Below are 26,776 nucleotides of genomic sequence, written 5' to 3' on the forward strand. Positions count from 1 at the left end.
GACTTCATAATTTTTTACTATACTGTGTTGCTAAAGCAATATGCACTCAGTACAAAAAAATACTTAATGTTTGAATTTTAATATTTCTCAGATTGACAAAATGTGGTGATGTTGGGTGCTGGCAATAAGCCAGAGCTCCCAGTCACCACATGCTCACAAGGGAAAACAAGTTCTATTTGATAGTTTACTGTGTTACTAGCTGTTTTCCCCCTTATTTAAAGATTGAGTCTAGAGATTTGTGCATGTCAGGCAAGTGTTCTACCATGAAGCTAAAACACCAGGCCTTTGATTTCTTTAAAAATTTTGTGATAAGGTCTTGTTTAATTGTCCAGGCTGGTCTCAAACTTCTAATTTCAGCCTCCCAGGCTCCCAGGTGCAGTTATTAAGGCATGTATTACCACACCTCACTCTGTGTTTGATATTCTGTAAGTTAAGTATAGTTGACACATTTCTTACTTGTAACACTTTCAACTTATGATGAATTAAGCAGGACATAACCCCTTTATAAGTCCAGAATAGAGAGAAAGGGAGTGGGGGAGTGTGTGTGCATGTGTTGGGGTAGAGGGTTAAGGAAATGATTGTGGGAGTTACCAAATTCAAAATTTACAGGGCAGTTTGGAAACCCAGACAAGAGACCACAGTTGTCTCTTGTAATATATTACATTGCAGTTGAAGTATGAAGATATCTTTCTTTGTTGATTTGAAAACATTATTTCCTAAAGCCTCTACTAACTGGATGAGTCTCACACTCATTCTGCTAGGTAGTATGATTTGCCCAAAGTGCATTGATTTAGTGTTAATTGCTATCCACAAACTACCTTAAGAGCAATCCTTGGACTAGTATTTGACCAGACATTTGGGCAACATGGCCTAGCCATGTTTATGCATAAAATTACCCAATACCATGACAACATTTGTTATTAAGAGCTCTGGAGGGTAAGATGTTCCAAGTTTTCCTATGTCATCTCCAAGTTGTCTTTTCTACAATTCTCTTAGATGTTACTGCAAGGTCATAGATGCCACACGTTAATATATTACATTGTTATTTTCCAGTACCCCATGTAAGAATGAAGGCCTCTAATAATATACCATTTTTATTCTTTTGTCTAGAGAGACAAATGTCTTCTCAGAGCTGCCAGCAGACTTTTCCTTATATTTCATGGGTTGAGTTGTGGGCCAACTCTTAGGTCAATAATTGGCAAAGACAAATGGGAATAATAATAATCCCCTTGGCTTAGGAGACAGGCTGTCCTTGCCCTGAGAATACTTGCCTGCTTGATAGCAAAGGAAATAGGAAGGAGGAAGGCTGTTATGTTGGCTAGGAACTCTGACTGTTAATCAAGGACTTTTATGAACAGAGATGTTATAACTTAACCAGGAACTTTTAGAGTGGAGTCAAAAGGCAGGGAAGGGAAAATAAAATTGTCTGTACCATTTTAATATGCGCTGAGGAGTTTTCTTTATATCCTGTCTTCTCTAAAGAGATTGCATTCAAGACTGAGCAAGGGAAACGGACCCCTCTAAGAGTGCACAGCAAGTCGGTGGCACAGTTTGGGATAGGTCCTGTATTCTGACAATTCTTTCTTTTGGGTAACATTTTATGACCCAGAAGTTTGCAAGTATATTAAAGAGCTTATGTAGACAGTTCCTGCTGTTGTGTGACACTATTCCTGGGGAGACATGAACAACTGTCTACTCATCCCATATAGGAACCTGTAGCTTGAGTTTTCCGCCTTGCCCACAGTCAGGACAAATCTTTGTCACCCGCCAGTCCCACAGCCGCTCAGACCCAACCAAGTAAACACAGAGACTTATATTGCTTACAAACTGTATGGCCGTGGCAGGCTTCTTGCTAACTGTGCTTATAGCTTAAATTAGTCCATTTCCATAAATCTATACCTTGCCACGTGGCTGGTGGCCCACTGGCATCTTCACATGCTGCTGGTCATGGCGGCGGCTGCAGTTCAGTCCTTCTGCCTTCTTGTCCTTTTATTTCTCCTCTCTGTTAGTCCTGCCTATCCTTCCTGCCTAGCCACAGCCGATCAGGTTTTATTTATTGATCAATCAGAACAACTTGACATACAGACCATCCCCCAGTACAGCCAAGTGCAGACCATCTCAGACACCTGCACTCAGGCCCATGGTCCTAATCATCCTCTATGCGGACCTGCTGGGTAACGCCACAAAGAACCCAAGAAGGGCTCCCACAGGACATACAGAACATCCCACAGCAGGAACCCGAGGAGGGACCAAAATAGAGACATTGCCAAATTCCAATTTGGGGAGCCAATGAGATTTATTGGGGTTACTTACAGAAATATAGGTGAAGGGTGACTTACAGGAGCAGAAGTGACTCAAAGACAGCTGCAACATCAAAATCTACCCAGTCATGGGTGACAACTCACAAAAGCTGGAAAAATGGAGCAAGCAAAAGCTCCAGGCAGCTCAGCGGCTTGGAAAGTGTCTTTCCCCAGCACTGTAGTTGGTCTAAGCTTGGCTGGTCTGTTTGTTTTTGGCAGTTTGGCTTCTTTCAGGTTGTTTTGTTTTCTCTGCTTCTTTTGGGCTACTCAGTTTCAGTATCTTCTAAGCAGCTCAGCTGGTCTGAGTATGCCGCTCAATAGTCTTTCCTGCTTAATATACTCTTGGGGAAGGAAGGGTCTTGTGAATCAATTCATTTTCAGGGACTTCCTGAAGTTATTTTGAGTTGTATGCTTTGTCTTATCCAGCTTCTCTACAGTATGAAATGTTTCACTTCCCCTTACAATACTTGACTGTTTTACGTCCTTGTAAGCATCCTTAGTCTTAATGAGCTTCCTTCCAAAATGGAAGGATATAATCTTGGGGGAAACTGCTAAACAATACCTGCATATATAATATAGGTTTATTTTGATTTTTAATTTTTTAAGAGCAAAGCTGAATTTGATCTATTCCCATTCATTTATATTGTATTATATTACTACTTGTCAGAAGTAATCACAGTTTCCTTCAAAGATATCCACTAGTTATAATATTTTAGGGTTCTTTTTGTATTTAGATAACGTATACTTCTGTGAGAAGACTTGGAACTTTAGGTAGGGGGATTCTGCTGCAATGACCTTCCCCAGAGCCATTACTTTCACATAATGCTATCTTGTCACCAGCCCCTTTCTTATAGACAAAATTAGATGCATCCATTTTATACTCTGCTCCCATTTCTCCCATAACAAACTGTGCCGCTTTAAGGGTGCGTTATCTCATCTGAAAATGCCATTTGAATAATAAATTTTCAAGGTCCTTTCTGCTCTTAAAAATAACCACAATGTAAAAGAATAGTAGTAGATCAAATTCACTTCCTTATCTGAAAACGAGAGGAGTGAGCTGTATAATTTATATATTTTTAAAATTCTATGACTAATACAGGCCAAGAACTTGGCTAGGTCATTAAAACTGCCATTTCAAAAGCCAAGGAATACATTTTTAAGTTTAAAGAATATTCTAAGCCAAATACCTGTCTAGATAACTTAGCTAATATAATGTTTTATTTATTTGCCCATGTTTTAAACAAAGAATACACTTGTGAGTTCTGCCTTTTAACTGGCAGTATGTTGTCCTGTCTGGTACAATAGTCCTGGAGGACATCCATTTTCCAAAAGGCTGCCTTCCTCTGGAAGATCTCCTCCCGGAAATGAAATTCTGCTCATAGAGATGTGTATACCCCCTAAGAGATCATGACCAAAGATTGTGTTTTTGTGAGACAGGGACTTACTATGTGTGCCAGGCTAGCTATGAGTTCATAATCTTCCTGTCTGAACCACTAGAGTGCATTACCACACCTGGAAAACCAGAGATGTTTTCTGCTTATTAGTTTGTGTAGCCTTTGTGTATTTGAACTATGATGTACTTAGTTCCTTATATGCTTCTTATATCATTTATTATTAGATAGCAAGAGGGATAAAAAGCTTTTAACCACATGTAGAGTTTGGATTTGAGTGCTGGTGACTATATGTAGAGGCTCATAGATGTGAAACATGTACAGAGATAAATCCCACACCCTACCAACCAGAATTTTATAGTCAAAGGGGAATATTTTAATGTAATATTTTCAAAATATTTACTTTCTCTTCTTTGACAATATCATGGAAGGTACCACCTTTCACCCTCATCCCTGTCCTTATCAAATATTCAATATATGTGTTAAGTATTTATCATGCATTATCCCTTTTGAGCTTGCAACAACCCTATGATACAAGTATTACCTTTGTCTTCATTTTGCATATGAGGTAACTGAGGCTGGGAAATAAGAATTTTAAGAAAGCTAGTATTTGAGCTTAGTGATAAGCTCCAATATTAGAAAGGTTGGTACATGCATGAAGTCACTTGGTAATGTGTATGAAATTTAATTTGGACTCCAATTTTCAGTCCTTTTAGACATTTATCATGGCCTTAAAATACTTTTGTCAGAGACTCTTTAAACTCTACATATTGGTTACCTATTATAAAACTAACATGACAAAGCAACTTAAAACTCAATGGCACCTGTCAGTAAGCATTTATTTTTAGCTCATCTATATATTAGCTAAGGTGGCTCCCTTGACTTCAGTTGAGTTTGATGGGACTTGGCCAGGAGCTTTCTTCTGTTTTGTTCCATGTATTTGTATTCTTCTGGGAAAAGAAAGTGGTAGTATATTTTTCTTATGATAATAGCAACAATGCATGGCAGTTGAGCAGAGAAATAAGATACTTTAATGAGAGACACAAAGCTGCTACACTCTCACTTCTTCACAAACTCGGTGACTAAAATTGTCAATATCAGAAGTGAAGTACATTCTGCCTTTAGTGAAAGGCAGTACAATATCACATGGGAAAGCCCATGAATATAGGCAGTGGGAAGTTTTGGGATTCAGATGGCTATATCCTGGCTCAAAGTCAGTGGTAATGAGGAGTAAGAGGACATACTTAGAATTTATTTTTAAGACAGTGTCTCAGCCCGGCGGTGGTGGCACACACCTTTAGTCCCAGCACTCGGGAGGCAGAGCCAGGTGGATCATTGTGAATTCGAGGCCAGCCTGGACTACTGAGTGAGTTCCAGGAAAGGCGCAAAGCTACACAGAGAAACCCTGTCTCGAAAAAACCAACCAAACAAACAAAAAAACCCCAATGTCTCATGTATACCAGATTGGCCTCTACTCTACTATGTTGTTGAAGATGACTTTGAAATTCATTTTTCTTGTCTTCATCATGTGCTGGTGTTACAGGCATGCATCATCATGCACAGCTTATGCAGTGCTAGATGCAGGGCCTCTTGCATGCCAAGGAAACATTCTACAAACTGAGATGCATACTCAGAAAAAATAAGTCATGGAAAAATTATTTTTGATGGAAACCCAGAGGTATAATGAGAAAAGGATAGGGGCTAGGGGATCTCTCTTAACCCTTCATTTTTCCCCCTTTCCTTTAAAAATATGTTTTTAATTGAAATACATTTATGTTGTTGTTTTTTTCTTTTACTCTAGCCCCACAGTCTGTGCCAAAATGTTGTTGGTTTTTTTTTTTTTTTTTTACTCTTTTGGGGGCTCGCCACCCAGATCCCAAATAAATCACACACGGAGGCATATTCTTAATTATAAATGCCTGGCCTTAGCTTGGCTTGTTTCTTGTCAGCTTTCCTTAACTTAAATTATCTCTGACTATCTTTTGCTTCTAGGCTTTTACCTTTCTCTATTTCTGTATACCTTTTCTTTCCTTCTTACTTTGTGTCTGGTTGTGTAGCTGAGTGGCTGTGTGGCTGGCTCTTGAAGTCTTCTTCCTTCTTTCATTCCTTCTGTCCCTCCTCCCAAATTTCCCCTTCTATATTTTCTTCTCTTTACCTGTCAACCTCACCTATTCTTTCTCCTTCCTTGCTATTGACTGTTCAGTTCTTTATTAGACTATTAGGTGTTTTAGACAGGCAAAATAACACAGCTTCACAGAGTTAAACAAATGCAACATAAACAAAAGTGACACACCTTAAAATAATATTCTACGACAGATTTACTTCACTTCCCTCTCTTTCTCCCTCCAGCACTCCTTGCCTTGTTACCTTCCCTGATATCCCTGCTCCCAAATTGATAGCTTCCCTTTGTTTGATTTCCTTGATGATACTTGGGATAGAACTTAGGCACTCACATTTAGAAGGTCTGATTCTCTTGTCCCCACAGAGAGCTGGGAGTCACACATACTAAGCAAGTGCTTTATATCTCAACTATGCCCCAGGATCCCAACCTTGAGTTGTTTGATATGATCTTAAGCAAATTATTTGCTCTACAGATACTTTAACATCTAGTATTTTTATGATCTCTTCATTGAACTGTTCTCACTTCATGCTTTGCTTTGTTTTTAGTTTAATTCTGTGACAGGGCTTACTGTGTAGCACTAACTGGGCCAGAACTCACTATATAGACCAGGATGGCCTCAAACTCAGAGAGAACCTCCTACTTCTGCCTCTTAGAGTGCTGGGATTAAAGATATGAACCATCACACCTGACTATTTTCACTTAGGCAATTAGCTTAAGTTTTCTCAACTAGTTAGTAACAGAGTCTAGACTAGAACCTTGAGGTCTTTTTCTCGTTCTAGACATTCATCACAGAAAGGGAAATATTTGGAGGTGAGGGAGCTTCTCAGTTCTCTTATCCTCCTGAAATTAACTGTTTTTCTATAATTCTGTTTCTCATATTGCCATGCTTGTCTGTTTTCCATTTCCTGAAATGTCTGGACGAAGAGAGGAAGACCAAAGTCATGCCAGGAAGGGCGGAAGTTCAAACTGAGGGAGTATTTGCTGCATGCAATCATGTTTAATGATTCTTTGCTATTAGGGACAGTTGGCAACATCATTGTCCCCCCAGAGACCTTTCAAAGAGGCATCTGTTACCATTAGACATCTTAATTTATATTATTCCTGAAAGAAGCACACTGGGTTAGATATGAATTGTGGAGTCTTCAAACGTTGCAATATTTTAAGCATATACATGTGCTTGCATATTCATAAGATGCTCATATAGTGTTTAATTTGGGGTAAGAGTCTCTTATTGCTGTTTCAAAGATTAAGACAATCAAGTAAATAGAGAAGTGACATAGCTCCTGAGTCTAATATACTGTGCAGCCAAATGAGAGTATCACAGCACATCAACTATTTACTAGTTGTGTGACATGGAATAATTTTGCCTTTCTTAGCTGCAATTTTGACTGTAAAGTATGGGTAATAATTCTGTTCATGTTGTAATGATTAAGTGAGATCAATTATAAAAAGTGCTTGATGGTGAAATGGTAGTTCCTTTACTGTGAGTCATTAATGTGAAAATTTAAACTGTCTTTATACATACTCCCTTTAACTTCTGCATTGTAAATTAAACCTTTGTGGTGCTTTAGATGAAAAACCCTCTTAGGTTCATTTGGAATGAAATTGTTCATAAGCTCGCATATTTGAATACTTGGTCTCCAATTGGTGTTACTTTGGGGCAGGGTATATAACCTTAAGGGGATATAGCCTTGCTCTGACAGTTTACAACATTGCCCCATTTCCAGCTTACTCTATTGTTTTATGTTTGGCACAGTGGCTGTGCCTTAATCCATTGCTATTTCAGACTCTACAGTTACCAGCCTGCTTCTCTGGCAGGGGCTTGACTCTTAGGCCCCAGCCTGGTGGGAATTCTGTTCCCACAGGTACTGGCTCTGCCACTGCCACTAAAAGTAGCTTTAACTAAATCTCTATCATTCTATTTATAAATAAGACTTGAGATTCAAAGGCTGGGATAAAAACCTGCTAGCTCAGAGAGTTTGAGTAGCACCTAGCTAAATTTCTGTCCTTTCTGGTGTCTCTGAAAGAGAGTATCCTTCCACTCCACCAAACAAAAATGACACACCACTCTAAATCCCTCCATACTACTTCTAATGCATCTCTTTATCTCTTCCAGATGCCCTCTGATGCACTATGAGATAACTTTCTGTCAACTAGTTGCTAAATCAGCCTTCTGACCCAAGGTTAATTTTATTTAATTAACACAAATGCAAACTCACACTATGATTGAATATTGCCCAACATTTCCCCCTTTTTGTCTAAATATAAAGGAAAGTTTTTAACTCTAACACAGTAATACTATATACAATAAGAACAATTTTCAAGTAAGGATTACGTTCACAATGGCCAGCCTATTTGTATTTGGCAAATTCCAAGAAACTACTCTATTATCTATTCTATCTTGGTGAGTCTATAGTTTTGTACCTAATTTCTTTTTTATTCTAACTTGTATTACCAACCCAAAACTATTTTTTTAGCCTTTAAAACATTTTCTTAGATAAACAATTTAAGCTTTTATGTCTCTGAACTTAGACACTTTATACTTCTTTTGGGAGTTTCTTTTCTGAATCTGTTGACAAGGAAAACTTTAACTATTACTATCCCATCTTCAACCCCACCAGAGACCCTAGAAAGATACAATATTACCTGAATAAACATGAAGCACAGAGCAAACAACTTCCAAATCTATAGAAATAACAGAAGCAGCTGGCTGCCTAGACAGTCACCCAAGGTTCCTCTGCAATGTTGGGGCATTCATCTTTGGCCTATAGGCCTAGAATGTCTGACAGACTTTTCTGTGAAACAGGTATTTTGGTGGACTGTTCTACCTCATCTTGGCAAAGTTTGACTGCCGCCTTCTTTGTATCCTGCTTGTCCACTTTAGACAGTATACTGTCAGCAGTCAAGGCAAGTGTAGCAGGAATCTTAAAACATCTTATTAATTAAATCAAACCTGAGGCCAGTTATTGGGGTAAATGCTAGAAGATCAGAGAGGCAGAATATGCCACAGCTTCCTCACCTTGTCAGTTCCTCAGCTGATCCTGTTTCCTCAGACTGGAAGCCTCTGAGTCCTCATCCAGAATGAATCTCAGCTGAACTGTGCTGCTCAAAGGCCTGAAGCTTAACCAGCTCTAGTTCCTGATCCCCACACCTTAAATATCTTTCTGCTTTCCGCCATCACTTCCTGGGATTAAAGGCATGTGCCACCATGCCTGGCTGTTTCCAATGTGGCCTTGAACTCACAGAGATCCAGAGAGATTTCTGCCTCTGGAATGCTAGGATTAAAAGTGTGAATGCCACCATTTTCTAGTCTCTGTATCTAGTGGCTGTTCTGTTCTTTGACCCCAGATAAGTTTATTAGGGTACACAATATTTTGGGGAACACAATACCACCACAGGAAAGGGCAGTTTCTTGCCCAGTGTCCAACTTTGTCACAATAAAAACAAACTCTAAATAGAGGTACTTTGATACCCATTATTCTTTTTTGAAGTAAATTGGTACTGCCAGGAGCAGACATGTCTCATTGTCATGCAAAGCCTTAGGTTATTAAAACATCTTAAATGCCATATTCTGTAAGTCTCTGGAGTTGTTTGATGACTACCTATCTCTCTAAAATATATCTCTGTTTAACCTTGAAAACATACCTAACATATCTACAAATTTAATTATTATAGATGACTGACTACTTACCTGTATTTCTTAATTATACATTATATTTTTAAATGAGCTTTATAGGTACAATACCTTAAACAGGAGTAGAAACATATATGAGTATGTTCTAACAAAACTAAACTTAAATTTGTATCAATATACAAAACTCCATACCAATATAAAATGTTTTAGATGAATGGTTGATTTTTAGTTTAAGGTAGATTCAATAATCTATTCTTTTATCTTATCCTTTCTATATCCCTCCTTTTTTTTTTTAGAAAGAGATCTTCATTACCCCTTTCTGTTTATTAAGCATATCTCTAAAGTGTGAGTAGATCTTTCTATAACTGCTTGTTTTATAGGGTTGTGTGGTATATCTGTAATATTCTTTATGTTGTAGTATGCAAAAAACTTTCATTTTACTGGAGACATATGCTGGAGCATTGCCAGTCTTAATTTGTACAGGTATCCCCATAATGGCCATGACTTCTAATAAATGTGTAAACTACAGAATCAACCTTTCCAGAACTTAAAACAGTAGCCCATTGAAATTCTGAGTATGTATCTGTGGTATGGTGCACATATTTTAATTTTCCAAATTCTTCAAAATGAAACACTTCCATTTGCCAAATTTAATTTCTTTGAGTACCTTTTAGGTTATTTCCTGTAGGTAATGCAATTTGATTATACAAAGAATAAGTAGGGCATTTCCTTCTAATTTCTTTGGTTTGTTGCCAAGTGATAGAAAAGTCTTTCTTCAAAACCTTGCTATTAACATGATGTTTCTTATGAAATTCTGAGGCTTCTAGCACATTTCCTACCAGTAACTGATCAATTTTATCATTATCTTGCCTTAGAGGGCCTGCTAGACCTGTATGGGATCTGATATTTTTTATATACAAAGGATAATTTATATTTCTGATTACTTGTTATAGTTGAATAGATAACAAAATTAATTCTGAATCATCTAGAATAATTTCAGCAGTTTCAATATGTAAAGCAACTCTTTCTGCATATTGAGAGTCAGTAACTATATTAAGTGGTTCTGGAAAATTTCATAATACTGTGAGAATAGCACATAATTATGATTTCTGAACTCAGTCATTAGGGCTTTGAACTACTCTACTTAATTTCCCTGACTTATAATAAGCCTGCATTTCCTGATTTATTTGCATCAGTATAGAATTTAGGGGTTCCAGAAATTGGTGTTCCCTTTATTGTATGAGTGAGATTCCAATTAGTTCTTTTTGTAAACTGAAGTCTTTTGCTTTTGGGATATTTGTTGCTAATCTCTACCAAGGAAGTAACACAAGCTCTTTGCCAATGTTCACTTTCTGCCCATAATGATGCAGTTTCAGCATTAGTAAAAGGTACCACAACTTCTACTGGGTCTATTCTTGCTAATTGATGAAGTATCAATTTTCCCTTCATAATTAATTAAGAAACCTTTTCTATATAGGTCTTTAATTTTTTACTCTGTTTGGTAAAAATATCACTCTAAGATATTATCTTCTCTCTGCATAAAAATTTCTGTAGGAGAATGAGTAGAAGGTAAAATGACCAGAATACAATCAAACTCTGGATCTAAGCAATCCACATGTGCATCCTGTAATTTCTTTTCTATCAGAGCCAATTCTCTCTCAGTCTTACCTGTTAGTTTTCTTGGACTATTTAAGTCCTTATCACCTTGTAACATTTAAAATAAATTGTTTAGTTTTTGAGTTGTTTATTTAATTGTAGGCCATAGCCAGTTAATATTTACCAGCAGTTTTTGAAAATCATTAATGCTCATAATTGATCTCCTCTGACTTGTACTTTCAGTGGTTGAATTTTCCATAAATCTATCTTATAACCTAAATAATTAATAAAATATCTTTTTTTAGGAGCAATTTGTAATCCCCAAGAAGGCAAAATTCTCTTTATTTAATCAACCATTTTTTCTAAAGTATTTGTGTCTGAATCAGTCAATAATATATCATCCATATAATGGTAAAATATAGGTTGAGGAAACTGTTTAAAAATTAGTTCTAATGGCTCATGTACAGAATATTGACACAAGTTGGGACTGTTTAACATTCTTTATGGAAGAATTTTCCAGTGGTACCTTTTAACTGGCTGGGAATTATTATAAATAGGCACTGTGAAGGCAAAATTTTCTATATCCTGTTCTTGTAAAGGTGTACTAAAAAGCAGTCTTTTCAATCAATCCCTGTAATCCACCATCCCTTAGATAGTAAAGAAGGCAAGGGAATTCCATGCTGTAAAGAGACCATTGGCTGAATTACCCTATTTATGGCTTTTAAATCTGTTAACATTCTCCATTTTTCCAGGTTTCTTTTTAATAACAAATATGGGAGAATTCCAAGGACTGGTCAATTCTTCAATATGTTGAACATTTTGCTGCTCTTGTACCAACTGTTTTAATGCCCATAATTTTTCTGACATTAAAGGCCATTGTTTCACCCACAATGGTCTATCAGTTAACCATTTTAAAGATAGGGCTGTTGGTTCCTTTGAAAGATTAGCAGCTGTTATGTCCTGCTTATGTACAATGTTAACAGTTAGTGACTGTTCTTGATAATACCTTTTAATGTTTTTCTCAGAGGCATACATTAATTTAGTTTGTTTCTGAGATTAGAGGAATGTTAATCTGTGTTTTCCTTTGCTGCAACAAATCATGTCCCCATAAATTCATTGCTTTGTTAGCCACATATGATTTCAATTTTCCTATCTATCCTTCTGTACCTATATATGCAACCTATCTTTCACTTTGTTTTTGTTTTACCTAAGGTAAAATTCCAATTCCTAGAAATTGAATATTTACCTCCGGAAGAGGCCAATCTGGATGCCAGGATTTGCGTGGAATTATTGTTATATCTCCACCAATCAAATCCTCAATTTCAATGCCATTTATTTGTATTTTTAGCTTTGGCCTTTGATCATTTATAAAAGTTTGCCAAAATCCTTGTTTTATTATCTCTTCTGAATTTTTTTAATCTACTGATGCTGTTATGTCATCCAATGCAGTATAGTTTTTAACAACATGTGGTGATATTTTATTTGTGCTTTAATTAATAAAGCTTGCCTGGAGATCAGAGGAAAAAGCAATCCATTATAAGTAAAGAAGTCAGACAACCTAGCACACACCTTTAATCCTATCACTTGGCAGGCAGGGATCTGTCTGGATCTCTGAGTTCAAGGCCACACTGGAAAGAGAGCCAGGTGTGGTGGCACACACCTTAAATTCCAACACTAGTTAACTATGGAGGTATGGAGGTCTGTACAGACAGACAGGAAGTGACAGAGCTGGGAAGGAAGAGGAAGTGATGTAGCTGTACAAAGAGAGCAAATCAGATGGCAGAACAACAAGGTATATAGGCGTTGGTAGATAGGAAGTATCTCTCATATGGAAGCTGAGGAGTTGGTGAGGTTAGCTGTGGCTGTTCCTATTCCTCTGATCTCTCTCAAGCTTTAATCGCAATTTCTGGCTCCGAGATTTTTATTTAATAAGACTGTTTAGAAATTCATCTACAACAACAGGTATTAATTTTTTAAATTCTTCTGTAGAGGGATTTCCCCAATGCTGACAGGGAGTGATTGAACCAAATTTGACATTCGGGTCTGCTAGAGGCCCTCTAAATCATTTCCCAATGGCAAAGAATTATCTTGCCTGTCTCATGTTAATCTGCATTCATTAGTCCAATGGTGGCCTTTGCCACATGTTCTAATAGTCCAGAAGCCTGGGGCTTCTGTTTGGATTATCTCTAGAAGAAACATTGTTTCTAGGAACACCTTGCATATAATCCCATTTCAGATGACCTTGTTTACCATAATTAAAATTTCTGACCTTTTGGTTTTTCTTAAAATTTTAGAAATCACTTTTTTTTTTATCTAGGCATCATCATAAATGTGAGATCAAATATCAGCTGTGTTTCAGATCTGTTCATCTGTTGGTGCTGATCTTGCCTTTAAAATCTGAATCACCCTTTTGCATTCTGAATTAGCATTTTCAAAAACTGAAGAATTGATTTTTTTTCACTCTTTGGGGGCCCACCACCCAATTCCCAAATAAATACATGGGAGTCTTATTTTTACTTAAGAATGCCTGGCCTTAGCTTGGCTTGTTTCTAGCCAGATCTTCTAACTTAAATTATCCTGTTTCTTCTTTTCTACATTTTGCCTCTGGGCTTTTTACCTTTCTTTATTATATCTTTCTTTCCTTCTTACTCTGTGGCTGGCTGTGTAGTTGAATGGATGGCCCCTGTCATCCTCCTCCCCTTCTCTTGAGCCTGGATTTCTCCTTCTATTTATTCTCTCTCCCTGGCAGCTCCACCCATTTCTCACTCCTGTCTTGCTATTGGTTGTTCAGCACTTTATTAGACCAATCAAATGTTTCAGACAGACAAAGTAACACAGCTTTACAGAGTTAAACATATGCAACATAAAAGAATGCAACACATCTTTGCATCATTAAACAAATATTCCACAGTATAAATGAATGTAACACATCTTAAACTAATATTCCACAATACAAGGATTCAATTAATATTTGTCTAACTTCTGGATCTGATATCATTCTATTTACAGCTGTTGTCAATCTTTGTAAAAAAAAATCAGTGAAGGCTTCTTTTGGGCCTTGTAAATTTTTAATAAATGACTTAGTCCTCTTTTCTGATTCTTCAATTCTGTCCCAAGCGTTCAAAGCTACTATACAGCATAGAACCAAGATGTGACCATAAAATATAGAAAAAGTTAATTTTATTTAATTAATGCAAATGCAAACTTGGGATTCACAGTGTGGTTGAATATCCTCCAACATTACTCTGCTTCACAATTGCATTTGAAGGTACGATTTCTCAGCTTCCTATACCTGCCACCTGCTCCGTGCCTTCCCTACCATCATGGAACTGTAAGACAAAATAAAATATTTCTTCCATGAATTGCTTTTTGGCCATGGTATTTTTTTTATTATAGACACAGAAAGTAGCTAATAAAACCTTGTAAGATTTACAAACCTTAGATTTGTGTCTCTGTATAATTCCTTTGTTTTTGGAGTTTTTGAGAAATATTGCTGTTACAGCTCAGGCTAGTCTGCAATTCACAATCCATATTCCTTAGCCTCCTGAGTGCCACCATTCCCAGGACACTTTCTTTTTTATTGTGCTTCAAGACTTGTTAATATTGCCTTTTCTGTCCAATCCATGGTAGAAAGCAGAGACAACCTCCCTACATGAAAGTTTTAGTTTTTAGGTACCTATTGAAAGTCAGTGACACTCTGTTGTGGCTCTCTGTCAAATTGCAGAACTGTGTTATTTTAATCCATACTATAAACTATTACTGAATACCTGAAAGCATATCTTAGTGTTAGAACATAGAGCACTTTCCTTGTGTGCTGAACATTTTCATGTCAACTTGATACAAGCTAGAGTCATTTTGGAAAAAAGAACCTCAATTAATAAAATGTCCCCACCAGACTGGTCAATGGGCAAACCTGTGGTTCGTTTTCTTGATTGATGATTTATGTGTGAGAGCCCAGCTCACTATGTGCAATACTGCCCCTGGACTGGTGGTTTTGGATGCTAGAAAAAGGCATGCTGAGGAAACTAGTAAGCAGCACGCCTTTATGATTTCTGGATCAGCTCCTGCCTCTAAGTTCCAGTCCTGGTTTCCTTCAGTGATGGACTGTGCCATGGAACTTTAGGCTAAAATAAACCCTTTTCTCCCAAGTTACTTAAGCTCATGGTGTTTATCATAGCAATATAAAGCCTAAGACATATACATGAGGCCTTGGGTTGAGCAAACCTAGCATTACCATCACTTCCATCACAGGAAAAAAATCCTGAATTATTGTTCTCTGTTTTCAATTTTTTGAGGTCATCATTTTCATCATTTTTAATAAGCAACATAGTAAGTCTTTTCTTTGTATTCCCATGAAAGGCCCTCATATGTTGCTGTATGCAAAGGTCTCATCTCCTACTGACAGCAGCATCACCATCATGTACAAAGAGTCATTAATACCTTGTCCACACAGACCTCCCTGTGCTGTATTCTGGGGCCACAGACACTGGTGCAAGTGGGTGGAGACAGTAATATAAGCTCATATTCTCTCCCAAAGCAGGAGGGAGAGAGAGAAACAGCTGTCAGCTTCACAGCTGGTTTTGTCAACCCAAGTGATCCCAATTTCATCTGGCCAGAAAAAGAGCCTCTTCAGTGCATGGAGATTTGCTGAACCAGAACCAATGTCTTAAACCTTTGGCAGCTCATGTTAACTTTCTCCAGAGAGGACAGAAATTGATTAGCACTGCCTGCCTGGACATAGTGTTCTCTAGACATTTGTCATGCTCCTTAAGTGCCCCATCCAACTGCTTCCTCACAACAGGTTTTTTTGGTGGAGCTATGCAAAGCACATGAAACATTTTTCATTGGACACATGGTTTCTTCAGCACTCACTTCAGTACATAACACTAAGAAAGAATGGCTTTTTTCAGTGGAAAAGAAAGATAGACCCTTGCAAAAACATAAGAAACAGTAATCTCAGTCAGACATGGTGGTGCATGCCCGTAACACAAGCACTTGGGTGACTAAGGAAGGAGGATTTTAAGGCCACTCTGAGCTATATAGCAAAGCTCTGTCGAAAAACCAAACCAATATAGAAGAAACAACACTCTCCATAGGTAATTTGTGTTTCGTTTATTCTGTTTATGAAACATGATGTTAGCTTATTGCCAGCATTCATTTTTATAAAGTGAAAGGCAAAATGGACTTTTAAGGTATATTTCTAGCCCTTACTGGAGTATGAAGGCCTTGAAAGCTGGTTCCAACGGCCTTGCCTTCTCTAGATTCCCTCAGGGCAATGCCTGTGCCTGACACAAGCTTATTTCCTATATTTTGTCTAACACAGATAGAATTTGTATAACTAGAATGATAAATGTATGCTTACAAAAAAGCCTTAAAAGTAAAAGGAAAATTGTAGTTTGCTTATAGCTTTCATACTTTGATAGTCCGTTCTCCTTATGTTTTGTGTAGCAGTCTTAGTGCATATAAATGGTATGATAGTGTCTCATATACATATGATGGAGCAATAGTGTTTCTTGTTTCTAGATTGTGTTAGAGTGAACAAAACATTAATGTAATGCATATAATTCTACAATTCTACAATTCTTTTCATCCCTATCTTCGTTTCCTCCTATTTACCCACTCTTTTCTTTTCTAAAATTTTCGTTCTTCCTCACAAACTTCTGAATGCTGATTTATGTTATTATTTTATGTATATAATGCTGAGGGATCAGAGGAAGCACTCCTAAACCCAGACTAGGATATTGGGGCATTGAGAAAGACATAGAAAAGACTTCATTGAATAAAGGGATAGGATCCTGAAGGATGAGTTGTAGTTGGCTAGTGAAGTAGAAGGAGGAAAACGAGAAGTGGAGGGCACCCTTTGTACAAAGACAGAAGGTTGTTCCATATCACTGTCTTTGCTGGATACTTTTCTGTCAACTTGACAAATGCTAAAGTAATCCAAGAGGAGGGAACCTTGATTAAGGGAATGCTTCCATAAGATCAAGCTGTAGCAAGCCATTAGGGCATTTTCTTAGTGATTGATGAGGGAAGGCCCAGCCCATTGTGGGTGGTGCCATCCCTGGGCTGATGGTCCTGGGTTCTATAAGTAAGCAGGCTGAGCAAGCCAGGGGAGCAAGCCAGTAAGCATCACTTCTTCCTTGCCTCTGCATCAGTTCCTGCCTCCAAGTTCTTGACCTATTTTGAATTCCTGTACTGACTCCCTTCAATGATGAACTGTGATGTGGAAATGTAAGTTAAATAAACTCTTACCTCCCCAAGTTACTTTGGTCATGGTGTTTCGTCTGAGAATTAGTAATCCTATTCAAGACATCATCTCTCTCAAGGTGTATAAACTGAGTCCAGTAGTCAATGCTGGCTTTAAGTAAAGATATTGTAAGTAGTTTGCTCTAGCTCTTAATGGCTGGGTGTCCTTGGATAAGCAAGTTAATACCTCTGAGGTTTGGTGTTTTCATTTTTAAAACAATAGTACTATCCAGCACATTTTATAATGCTAGTACAATAACATATGAAAAATACCAGAATGAAGACAAATTACTTTTAGAAGCATAAATACAAAATTCCTAAATAAAATCCTAGCTTTCTGAATCTTACAGTAATGAAAATATACCATGAGAGGCCTAGAGAGATGGCACAGAGGTTAAGAGCACTTGCTGTTCTTCCAGAGGACCTGAGTTCAGTTCCTAGCACCCACACCAGGTGGTCACTTGTGTCCGTGACTCTAGCTCCAAAGGACCCAATGTCTCTGGCCTCTGCTGGCACCTGTACTCATGTGCACATACTTCCCCCCATACACATACAAAATTTAAAAAAAATATTAAAAATAAATCTTAAAAAATACATCATGTGCCGGGCGGTGGTGGCGCACGCCTTTAATCCCAGCACTCGGGAGGCAGAGCCAGGCGGATCTCTGTGAGTTCGAGGCCAGCCTGGGCTACCAAGTGAGCTCCAGGAAAGGCGCAAAGCTACACAGAGAAACCCTGTCTCGAAAAACCAAAAAAAAAAAAAAAAAAAAAAAATACATCATAACCAGGTAGTGCTTATCTCAGACCCCTCCCTCAAAATCAGCCTTGGAAATGAAGCAGTGGCTTCCCTTCATTATTCATGTAAAGAAAATAAATCATATATTTATCTTAGTAAATCTAGAACTGAAGATGAATTCATTAGTTCAGTAATGATTGCATGATAAAAACCTAAAGTCAACATAAGTTTGTGGAGAAACTTTAAATATATTCCTCTTACGTGAGGAAGAAGATAAGGGTACCCATTCCCATAGTGCTGTTTAACCAGATTCTGCAGGGCCTCTACTGGTGCTCTAAGAATAGAAATTTAGTAATGTGTCAATATGAGAATATAAATTTCCACACTTTGCAGATGATGTAGCTACTTAATGCAAAAATATTGTCATTAATTATTAGTATAAGCCTTATATGAAATTTAGACAGCCTGACAATTATAAGTCATTTATGAAAATCAGTATTGTTTTCTACATTTGCCATATTTAGCCAATGTAAGTAGTGACACCTTTTATATTAATAATAAATACTTTAAAACATGTGATATTTCATGCTCGAAAATGTTTTGCCTTATTTTACAGATGTTAATTCAATTCAAATTAATCTGTAAATTCAAATTTAGTTTAATTTTTATCCTAGCAATCTACCTTAAAAAGGAATTCTTACCAGCATGAAATGCTTTTTTTTTTTTTATTGGCATCACACCGTTCAACGTCCACACGGTGAAAACAGTCTTAGAGGGCCTCTATCATTTTCAGTGCTGTCAGCGTTTTATCCTAAATTACCTTATTAGTTCATTAAGCATGAACACTTTTCTAGCCCAACATCCCAAAAATCCTTACATAGCCCTCCCAAAACCTGGGGAGGTGTCTGGCTCAGTCGTACTCCACTCTCTGGTACCAATCTCTGTCTTAGTTAGGTTTCTATTGCTGTCATAAAACACCGTGAGAAAAAAGCAACTTGGGGATGGAAGGGTTTCTTTGGCTTCCATATCACAGTCCATCATTCAGGGAAGCCAGGGTGGGACTCAAGGCAGGAACCCGGAGGCAGGGACTGAAGTAAAAACCATGGAGGAGTGCCTTGTACTGGCTTTCTCCTCATGGCTTGTTCCACCTGCTTTCTTATACATCCCAGGACCACCTACCCACGGGTGGCACCCACTCAACAGTAAGCTAAGCCATCCCACATCGACAGTTAACCAAGAAAATGCCACACAGACATGTCTACAGGCAATCTGATGGAGGCATTTTCTCAACTGAGGATCTTCTTCCCAAATAACTTGAGCTCCTGTTAAGCTGAGAAAAAAATCATGACAATGAGTCTGTGACAAATGTGTACTGTCAGCGTTTCTTTAGAAGCTCTGTGACTGATACTTGTACTGAACAGCAGAGAAGTTAATTACATTTCATCCCCCAAGGAGAGTGAAGGCTGAGTCCTCCACCCCCTCCATAAAGCTAGCTGTGAATTCTTGTTTCCTATCTAAATCTTCCCGGATTTCTCTCCATCAGCTTTTAATATGCAGCAGTAAATATTTAAATAACACCAAATAACTCACTCAAAGAAGTAGTCCTTGATTCTTATTGTCTTGGAATGGAGGCTGTTTGAAGTCATTCAGATTCATACAGATTAACCTTTCCTGGCTGTATTTACTTCACAGTTGTGTTTCTTTTTTCTCTTTGAAAGATCAAATAAATGATAACCATATGTGAAGGGAAGAAAGGGTGTTCAACAACAGAGAACCCCCCTCCCCCACAGTGCCATTTTTGGAGCGAGAGTTTGCAGAGGCTTCTGCTCTACCAGTAGGAACTGCCTTTTTTGCAGGTAGAATGACTTGGGGTCATAGTTGAGGAAACCAAAACAGCTTCGATCAGTGCAAAGGAGCACATTCTTCACTGGCTGTAGTTCTTCTTTCCTTCCCAGGAGCTGCAGGAACTGATCACAGGAAACCTGAATCTTCCCTTCTCATTTCTGAGTCCATGGTATTAAACCATAGAAGTTTAATGCAAAGCTTCTGTTCCATGTCTAGGAGAGGAAGAAGAAATTTGAAAAGGATGGTGAGAGGTTTTACTCATTACTGGACCGGCACTTACATCTGTCATCCAAAAAGAAAGAGTCTCAGTTGCTAGAGGTATGTTTACCATGTCTATCCCTGACTCCGTCTTGTGCTGTGCCTTAGAAACCACAGTCATTTCTGCTGGTGAGCTTTCTCCATAAACTGGCTCAATAGGAGCAATGGAAACATTTACAGGGAGTACCCCAGGCTCAGGCCCCGGGCTCTCTGAGTCTTGAGCCAGTTCCTCCATTAACTTCCCCTGTTAAGGAACTTTATTCCTGGGTGCCAGTCCCACTGTGTGAAAGAGTCATAATCAAGTATCTCCAGTGTCACTTTCAATTCCAAGTTCCTAAGTCTGTGATTCTAGATTCTATGTAGAATTGGGTAGATTTCAACTAGTATTGGATTTGGTATAGAAGGAGCAGATATTTTCCCTTTGTGGTATCCCATTGCCTGCTTTGGTGGAGGAAGGAAATGCTGCACCCCAGCTGCTGCTTCTATGAGACTTACAGTGGCTACGATGCTCCCAAGTCACTGTTTACTAGATATGTACCAAATCATCTTTACACTGGGTGGAACAAGACTACAGGGACACGAATACAATGTCCTTGTCATTCTACACCTTATAGCTAGGATCTAAGTCAAGAATGTGCATTAATCTCATAGCAGTGAGGCTCTTTCTGTACTGTAAAAAGTTTGTTTATTAATAGTCTTGAGGGACCTGGGGAATGAGAAGGTGAAGACATAAGCCTGGATGAGCAATCTTCTCTGTGGAAGAAAGGTGCCTTTCCAATTTGGATAATAATTTTAAAAAAGATAAAATGTATAACAAATAGAAATGGAGAAATTGCCCTAGACCAAAGCTAGTAGCCTCAAGGCTGAAAGGCATGAGAGACTCTTGACAAGTTATTTGTTCAGAATTGATGTTACTCTAAAAGACTAGTGAAAGACAAGATAGTGTAGTCAAATGCAGTGGGCTCACATCTTGACTAGTGCAAGAACAGAAAAAAAAAGAGGAGGAAGGGAGGAAGAAAGAAAGAGAAAAGAAAAACATGGCCAAGACATCAAAGAGTGGAGAAATGTTTATTATCTGCAGCAGGTAAGGAGAGCACAGGGATAATTTCCAAAGTGATGCTGTCTAAACAGAAGGAGGGTGAGGGAACTTTTAGAAAGGCTATTTTAATAGTGGCTCTCTGTGCAAAGCTGCATTTGCAGACAGTGTGGCTTTTCTCAAGTACCTGTTCCTCAGACAGTCTAGAATTATAACTCATGTTAGGCAGGGCGTGCCTATGTTACCAGGCCCAATGGAAACCTAGGGCTATCATCAGTCTCTAGAGCACCGTCTCTGGCAGCTCTTTTTACTCTATTGTTAGAGCTTATTGAAAGAGGAATTTCCTGTACCCTTTGCAAAACTGCTATGGAGTCCCTTAGTAACTTACATAAAGTTTCTTCTAGACTGGATCTCTCACACCTTTCTTCTTTGGTGACTTTCCTTTGTACCCTTTCACTGAAATAAATGCTATCTGGGATGATGACTATATGTTGAATCCCCAGTCCTGTGAATCCTCTTAGTGACTACCAAATCTGAGGATAGTCATAGGGACCCATGAGGATACAGTCCACATGTTGGTGGTTTTGCTATGAAGATATCTAGAGTATTTTAGTGGTTTTGTGCACTATGTAGATGTCCTTGCTTGCACTTTGTCCAGAATGTCCTCATGTTCTCAGAAGCCTCCCTGTGTCTGCCTCCTGAGTGCTGGGATTGTAGGCATGAGCCAGCATACCCAGCCTTTGTTGACATTTCTGATGAGCTGGGCTGCAGCCATTGTTCTGTTTATTAAAAAATGAAGTAAGGGAAATTGAGTCCCTTTTTTTAAAAAAAAATGAAGAGGTTTTATTTTTTAAAGCTATTTTAAAGCTAGGTGTAGTAGGTAATTGTTATAATCTCAACACTCAAGAAGTTGAGGCAGGAGGATTGCTGTGAGTTTGAGGGCAGCCTGGGTTACATAATCAATTCTATATAGTGAGACTCTGTCTCAGAAATGAAGAAAAAGGAAGATTTGAAGAGATGGAGGAAGAGAGAGAGAGAAGGCTGCAATTGTAGCTCAGGAGTTCAAGGCCATCCATGGCCATATAGAGAGTGTGGGGCCAGCCTAGGATACTTAAAACCCTGTGCCCCAAAAGGAAACAAAGAAAGAATCATGTCATTGCTAAATCACTTTTCTGTTTTATTCTTACATTGCCTCATTTCTCAGAATAGTGTGAAAGATGTCAAGAGACACTGTGTAGGGTATGTCTAGGTTTTTTTCTGGGGAAGGAAGACAGGGCAAGAAGGAGTGTGTACTGGGCTATAACCCAGACAAGTTTCTTTCCTTTCACTTCTTATTTGATGATTGTACATTCACATGTGGTTATAACAAATGAGACAGATTTCATGTAACTTAAAGAAAACAATGAAAGAACAGAGTAGAACTGTTCTACTGAACTCTGTAGAAAGTACAGAGATGAAGTATTGGATCCCTGACATACACTTTCACTATTATTAAGATCCTGGGCTTATTTATTACAATTAGTGAGCAAATGGGTGTTATATTCCGTGGGACACGGATTGTTTGTTTTTACTTTGTTGTGTTTGGAAGCTTGCACATTCTAGGCAAGACCTGTGATACTGAATTACTCTTCTTTTAGCCCCATTCTGTGGTATTTGACAAGTGTATAATGACACGTGCCTAGTGTAGTATCATAGAGATTAGCTTCACTGTTCTGAAATTCTCTTGTCTCCATGCTTGCTCATCTCAAATCCCTGGCAGCCACTGATCTTCATATTTTTGTCTTCTCTATAATGTCATGTTGTTGGAATCCTACAGCATGGAGCCTTTCATATTGATTTATTTAGCGATATGTGTCTATTATTCCTATATTTTTTATGACTTGATAGCTAGCTCATGTCTTTTCAGGGCTATTGTCTGGTTGTACCACATATGTATCTTATATTCTATGGAAGGATATTTTTTTTTCTGAATTTCAGCAGTTATTAATATGGCCATGGTAAATATTCATGTGTAGATTTTGTTGAGGTTGTTTTGGTAAATGCTATAGAGTACAAAAGTTGGGTTGCATTGTAAGCAGATGATTTATTTTTTAGGAATCTTCTATTTTCCAACATGTACCATTCTTCTTTCCAACAAGCTCTAAAACTTTCTTTTGCTTGATGTTTTTTATCAGCATTTGGTGTTGTCAGTGTTTTTACTGTTAGCCACTCTAATAGGTGTATAGTGGTATCACATTTCTGTTGTCATTTGAAATTTCCCAATGACATGCAATATTGAACCCTTTTCATTTTACCATAGTTGCTTACAATCCATGGTCTCATCATTCTGCAGCCTCTGCCTTCTCTTCGTTAGTTTCTGATGCTTGTTCTCTTGCTTCTGATTTTTTTTTGTGCCTTTTTGCTTTTCTGCTTAAAAGGCAGACAGGATGTTTGGATAAAGAAACTGAAGTAAGTGCTTAGTGTGAGCTTTCATGCGTATTTGGATAGGGCTTAAGTTGGTCTTAGTTCGCTGTTGCTGTAGTTCCTTTGCAGCCCTTGCTTTGCTTTGTATTTTCTTAGCAATTTATTCTGTGAGTGTGGTGATCCCTAGCATTGAGCACCTTTCACTTCCAATGTCTGTTCTCATGGAGGTCCGATTCTCTCCATTCACCTCTAGTCCAGTTTTTGCGGCGGCACTTATCCCCATGCCTTTAATTTTCTGTTGGATTTGAGAAGAAAGGTTTTCCAACTTGTTCAGTGTTTTCCCTGATCTGAAAATCAGTTTTGTAACTCCCAAGCTTCCTCCATGCTAGACTAGAAATAGAAAGCCTAGTCTTTAATCTCCTGGTTTCATATTTCCTCTCTGTAAATTAAAGTAAAATAGAATTAAAGAAAACAATAGAAATAGGATATTTGCAGGTGACTCAATGCCTCTTTAGCTGTAGAATTTTACTGATTCGATCATTCCTGATTTTTAAAAATGACCATGCCACTTATGACATTTGTTGCCCTTTTTCTACAGGCAGACCTCCAGGTGGATAAGGAAAGGCACAATTTCTTTGAGTCCTCTCTTGATTATGTCTATCAAATCCAGGAAGTTCAAGAATCCAAGAAGTTCAATATTGTGGAGCCAGTAAGTTTTTCCTATTGGTGAATATTCTAAAATAAATTTTCCCAAATCTTCCTGTGAATGTGGAGAACTTTGGTCATAAAATTGGAAGCTCAAAGAATAAAAATGTCAGTCAATGCTCAACAATATAACATCAGCACATAGACTTGTATTTTCTTGCTCTTTTAGAAATGTTCACTTTCTTCCTTACCACATTTACACTATTTTCCTTTCTAGTTATATCCATTTTCTTTCTCCATTTTCCTTGATTCAATCCCTCCCCAAATTTCTGTCACACTTGATTTTTTTTCTCGTTTAAAGCATTTGAAGCTTTACAATAGCCACAAATAATACAAAATACCTTGGGGTAACTCCGACTAAGCAAGTGAAAGACCTGTATGACAAGAACTTTAAGTCTCTCAAGAAAGAAATTTAAGAAGATATCAGAAAATGGAAAGATCTCCTGAGCTCATGGATAGGTAGGATTAACATAGTAAAAATGGCAATCTTACCAAAAGTAATCTACAGATTCAATGTAATCCCCATCAAAATCCCAACACAATTCTTCACAGACCTGGAAAGAACAATACTCAACTTCATATGGAAAACAGAAAACTCAGAATAGCTAAAAGAATTCTGCACAACAAAGCCACCTCTGGAGGTATCACTATCCCTGACATCAAGCTCTACTATAGAGCTATAGTAATAAAAACAGCTTAGTATTGACATAAAAACTGACATGTTTTTGGACCAATGGAATTGAATTGAGGACCCTGACAACCCACACACCTATGAACACCTGATTTTTGATAAAGAAGTCAAAACTGTACAATGGAAAAAAGAAAGTATCTTCAACAAATGGTGCTGGCATAACTGGATGTCAACATGTAGGCGACTGCAAATAGATCCATATCTATCACCATGCACAAAACTCAAGTCCAAGTGAAGCAAAGACCTCAATATAAAACTAGTTACACTGAACCTGATAGAAGAGAAAGTAGGAAATAGTCTTGAACACATTGGCACAGGAGACCATTTCCTAAATATAACACCAGTAGCACAGACACTGAGAGCAACAATTAATAAATGGGACCTCCTGAAACTGAGAAGCTTCTGTAAGGCAAAGGACATAGTAAATAAGACAAAGCTACAGCCTACAGAATGGGAAAAGATTTTCACCAACCCCACATCTGACAGAGGGCTGATCTCCAAAATATATAAAGAACTCAAGAAACTAGACATCAAAGTAATGAACAATCCAGTTAAAAAAATGGGCTATAAGCCGGGCGGTGGTGGCGCACGCCTTTAATCCCAGCACTCGGGAGGCAGAGCCAGGCGGATCTCCGTGAGTTCAAGGCCAGCCTGGGCTACCAAGTGAGTTCCAGGAAAAGGCGCAAAGCTACACAGAGAAACCCTGTCTCGAAAAACCAAAAAAAAAAAAAAAAAAAAAAAATGGGCTATAGAGCTAAACAAAGAATTCTCAAAGGAAGAATTTCAAATGGCCAAAAGATATTTAAGGAATTGCTCAGCATCCTTAGTCATCAGGGAGATGCAAATCAAAACGACTCTGAGATGCCATCTTATACCTGTCAGAATGGCTAAGATCAAAAACACTGCAGACAGTTTATGTTGCAGAGGATGTGGAGCAAGGGGAACACTCCTCTACTGCTGGTGGGAGTGCAAACTTGTATAGCCACTTTGTAAATCAGTGTAGCAGTTTCTCAGAAAATTAGGAATCAATCTTCCTCAAGACCCAGCTATACCACTCTTGGGCATATGCCCAAGGAATGCTCAATCATACCACAGGGACACTTGCTCAACTATGTTCATAGCAGCATTATTCATAGTAGCCAGAACTTGGAAACAACCTAGATGCCCCTCAACTGAAGAATGGATAAAGAAAATGTGGTACATATACACAGTGGAATACTATTCAGCAGTAAAAAACAATGACATCATGAAATTTGCAGGCAAATGGATGGAACTAGAAAAAAATCATCGTGAGTGAGGTAACCCAGACTCAGAATGACAAACATGGTATGTACCCACTCATAAGTGGATACTAGACGTAAAGCAAAGGATAACTAGACAACAACCCACAACTCCAGAGAAGCTAGCTAACAAGGAAGACCCAAAGAGGGATTCATGGGTCACCCTGGGAAGGCGAAATAGATGCGATCTCCATGAGTAAACAGGAGATGAGGGGTTGGCAATGGAGGATAGGGGATAGGGGATGAGAACATAAGGGAATGGGAAGGTTGAGCTGGAACAGGGATGAAGTAGGAAAGTAATGAAAAAGATAACATGAGAGAGAGAAAGATATCATGAGGATAGAGAAACCTGGTGCTAGGGAAGTTGCCAGGAATCCCCAAGGATGACCCCAGCTTGGACTACTAGAAATAATGGAGAGGGTGCCTGAACTGAACTGGCTTACCCTAGTGATCAGACCGGTGAATACCTTAACTGTCATCACAGAGCTTTTCTCCAGTGACTGATAGAAGCAGATGCAGAGATCTAGAACCAAA

At 38.2% G+C, this 26,776-nt stretch overlaps 1 protein-coding gene across 2 annotated transcripts in view; it reads left to right on the plus strand.

The window, feature by feature from the left end:
* The window catches only part of Ophn1 (oligophrenin 1), a 353,114-nt gene that overhangs the window by 166,259 nt on the left and 160,079 nt on the right, over positions 1-26,776 (plus strand). The window contains exons 6-7 of one of the 2 annotated variants that reach the window (XM_006981173.4): positions 20,086-20,187; positions 24,165-24,275. In XM_006981173.4, the coding sequence (XP_006981235.2) occupies positions 20,086-20,187; positions 24,165-24,275 (213 nt within the window). The remainder of the gene's footprint in view (positions 1-20,085; positions 20,188-24,164; positions 24,276-26,776) is intronic. The other variant, XM_042268747.2, reaches the window with a different exon arrangement.

This window comes from Peromyscus maniculatus, chromosome X (genome assembly GCF_049852395.1).
Source record: "Peromyscus maniculatus bairdii isolate BWxNUB_F1_BW_parent chromosome X, HU_Pman_BW_mat_3.1, whole genome shotgun sequence".
NCBI classification, from domain to species: Eukaryota; Metazoa; Chordata; class Mammalia; order Rodentia; family Cricetidae; genus Peromyscus; species Peromyscus maniculatus.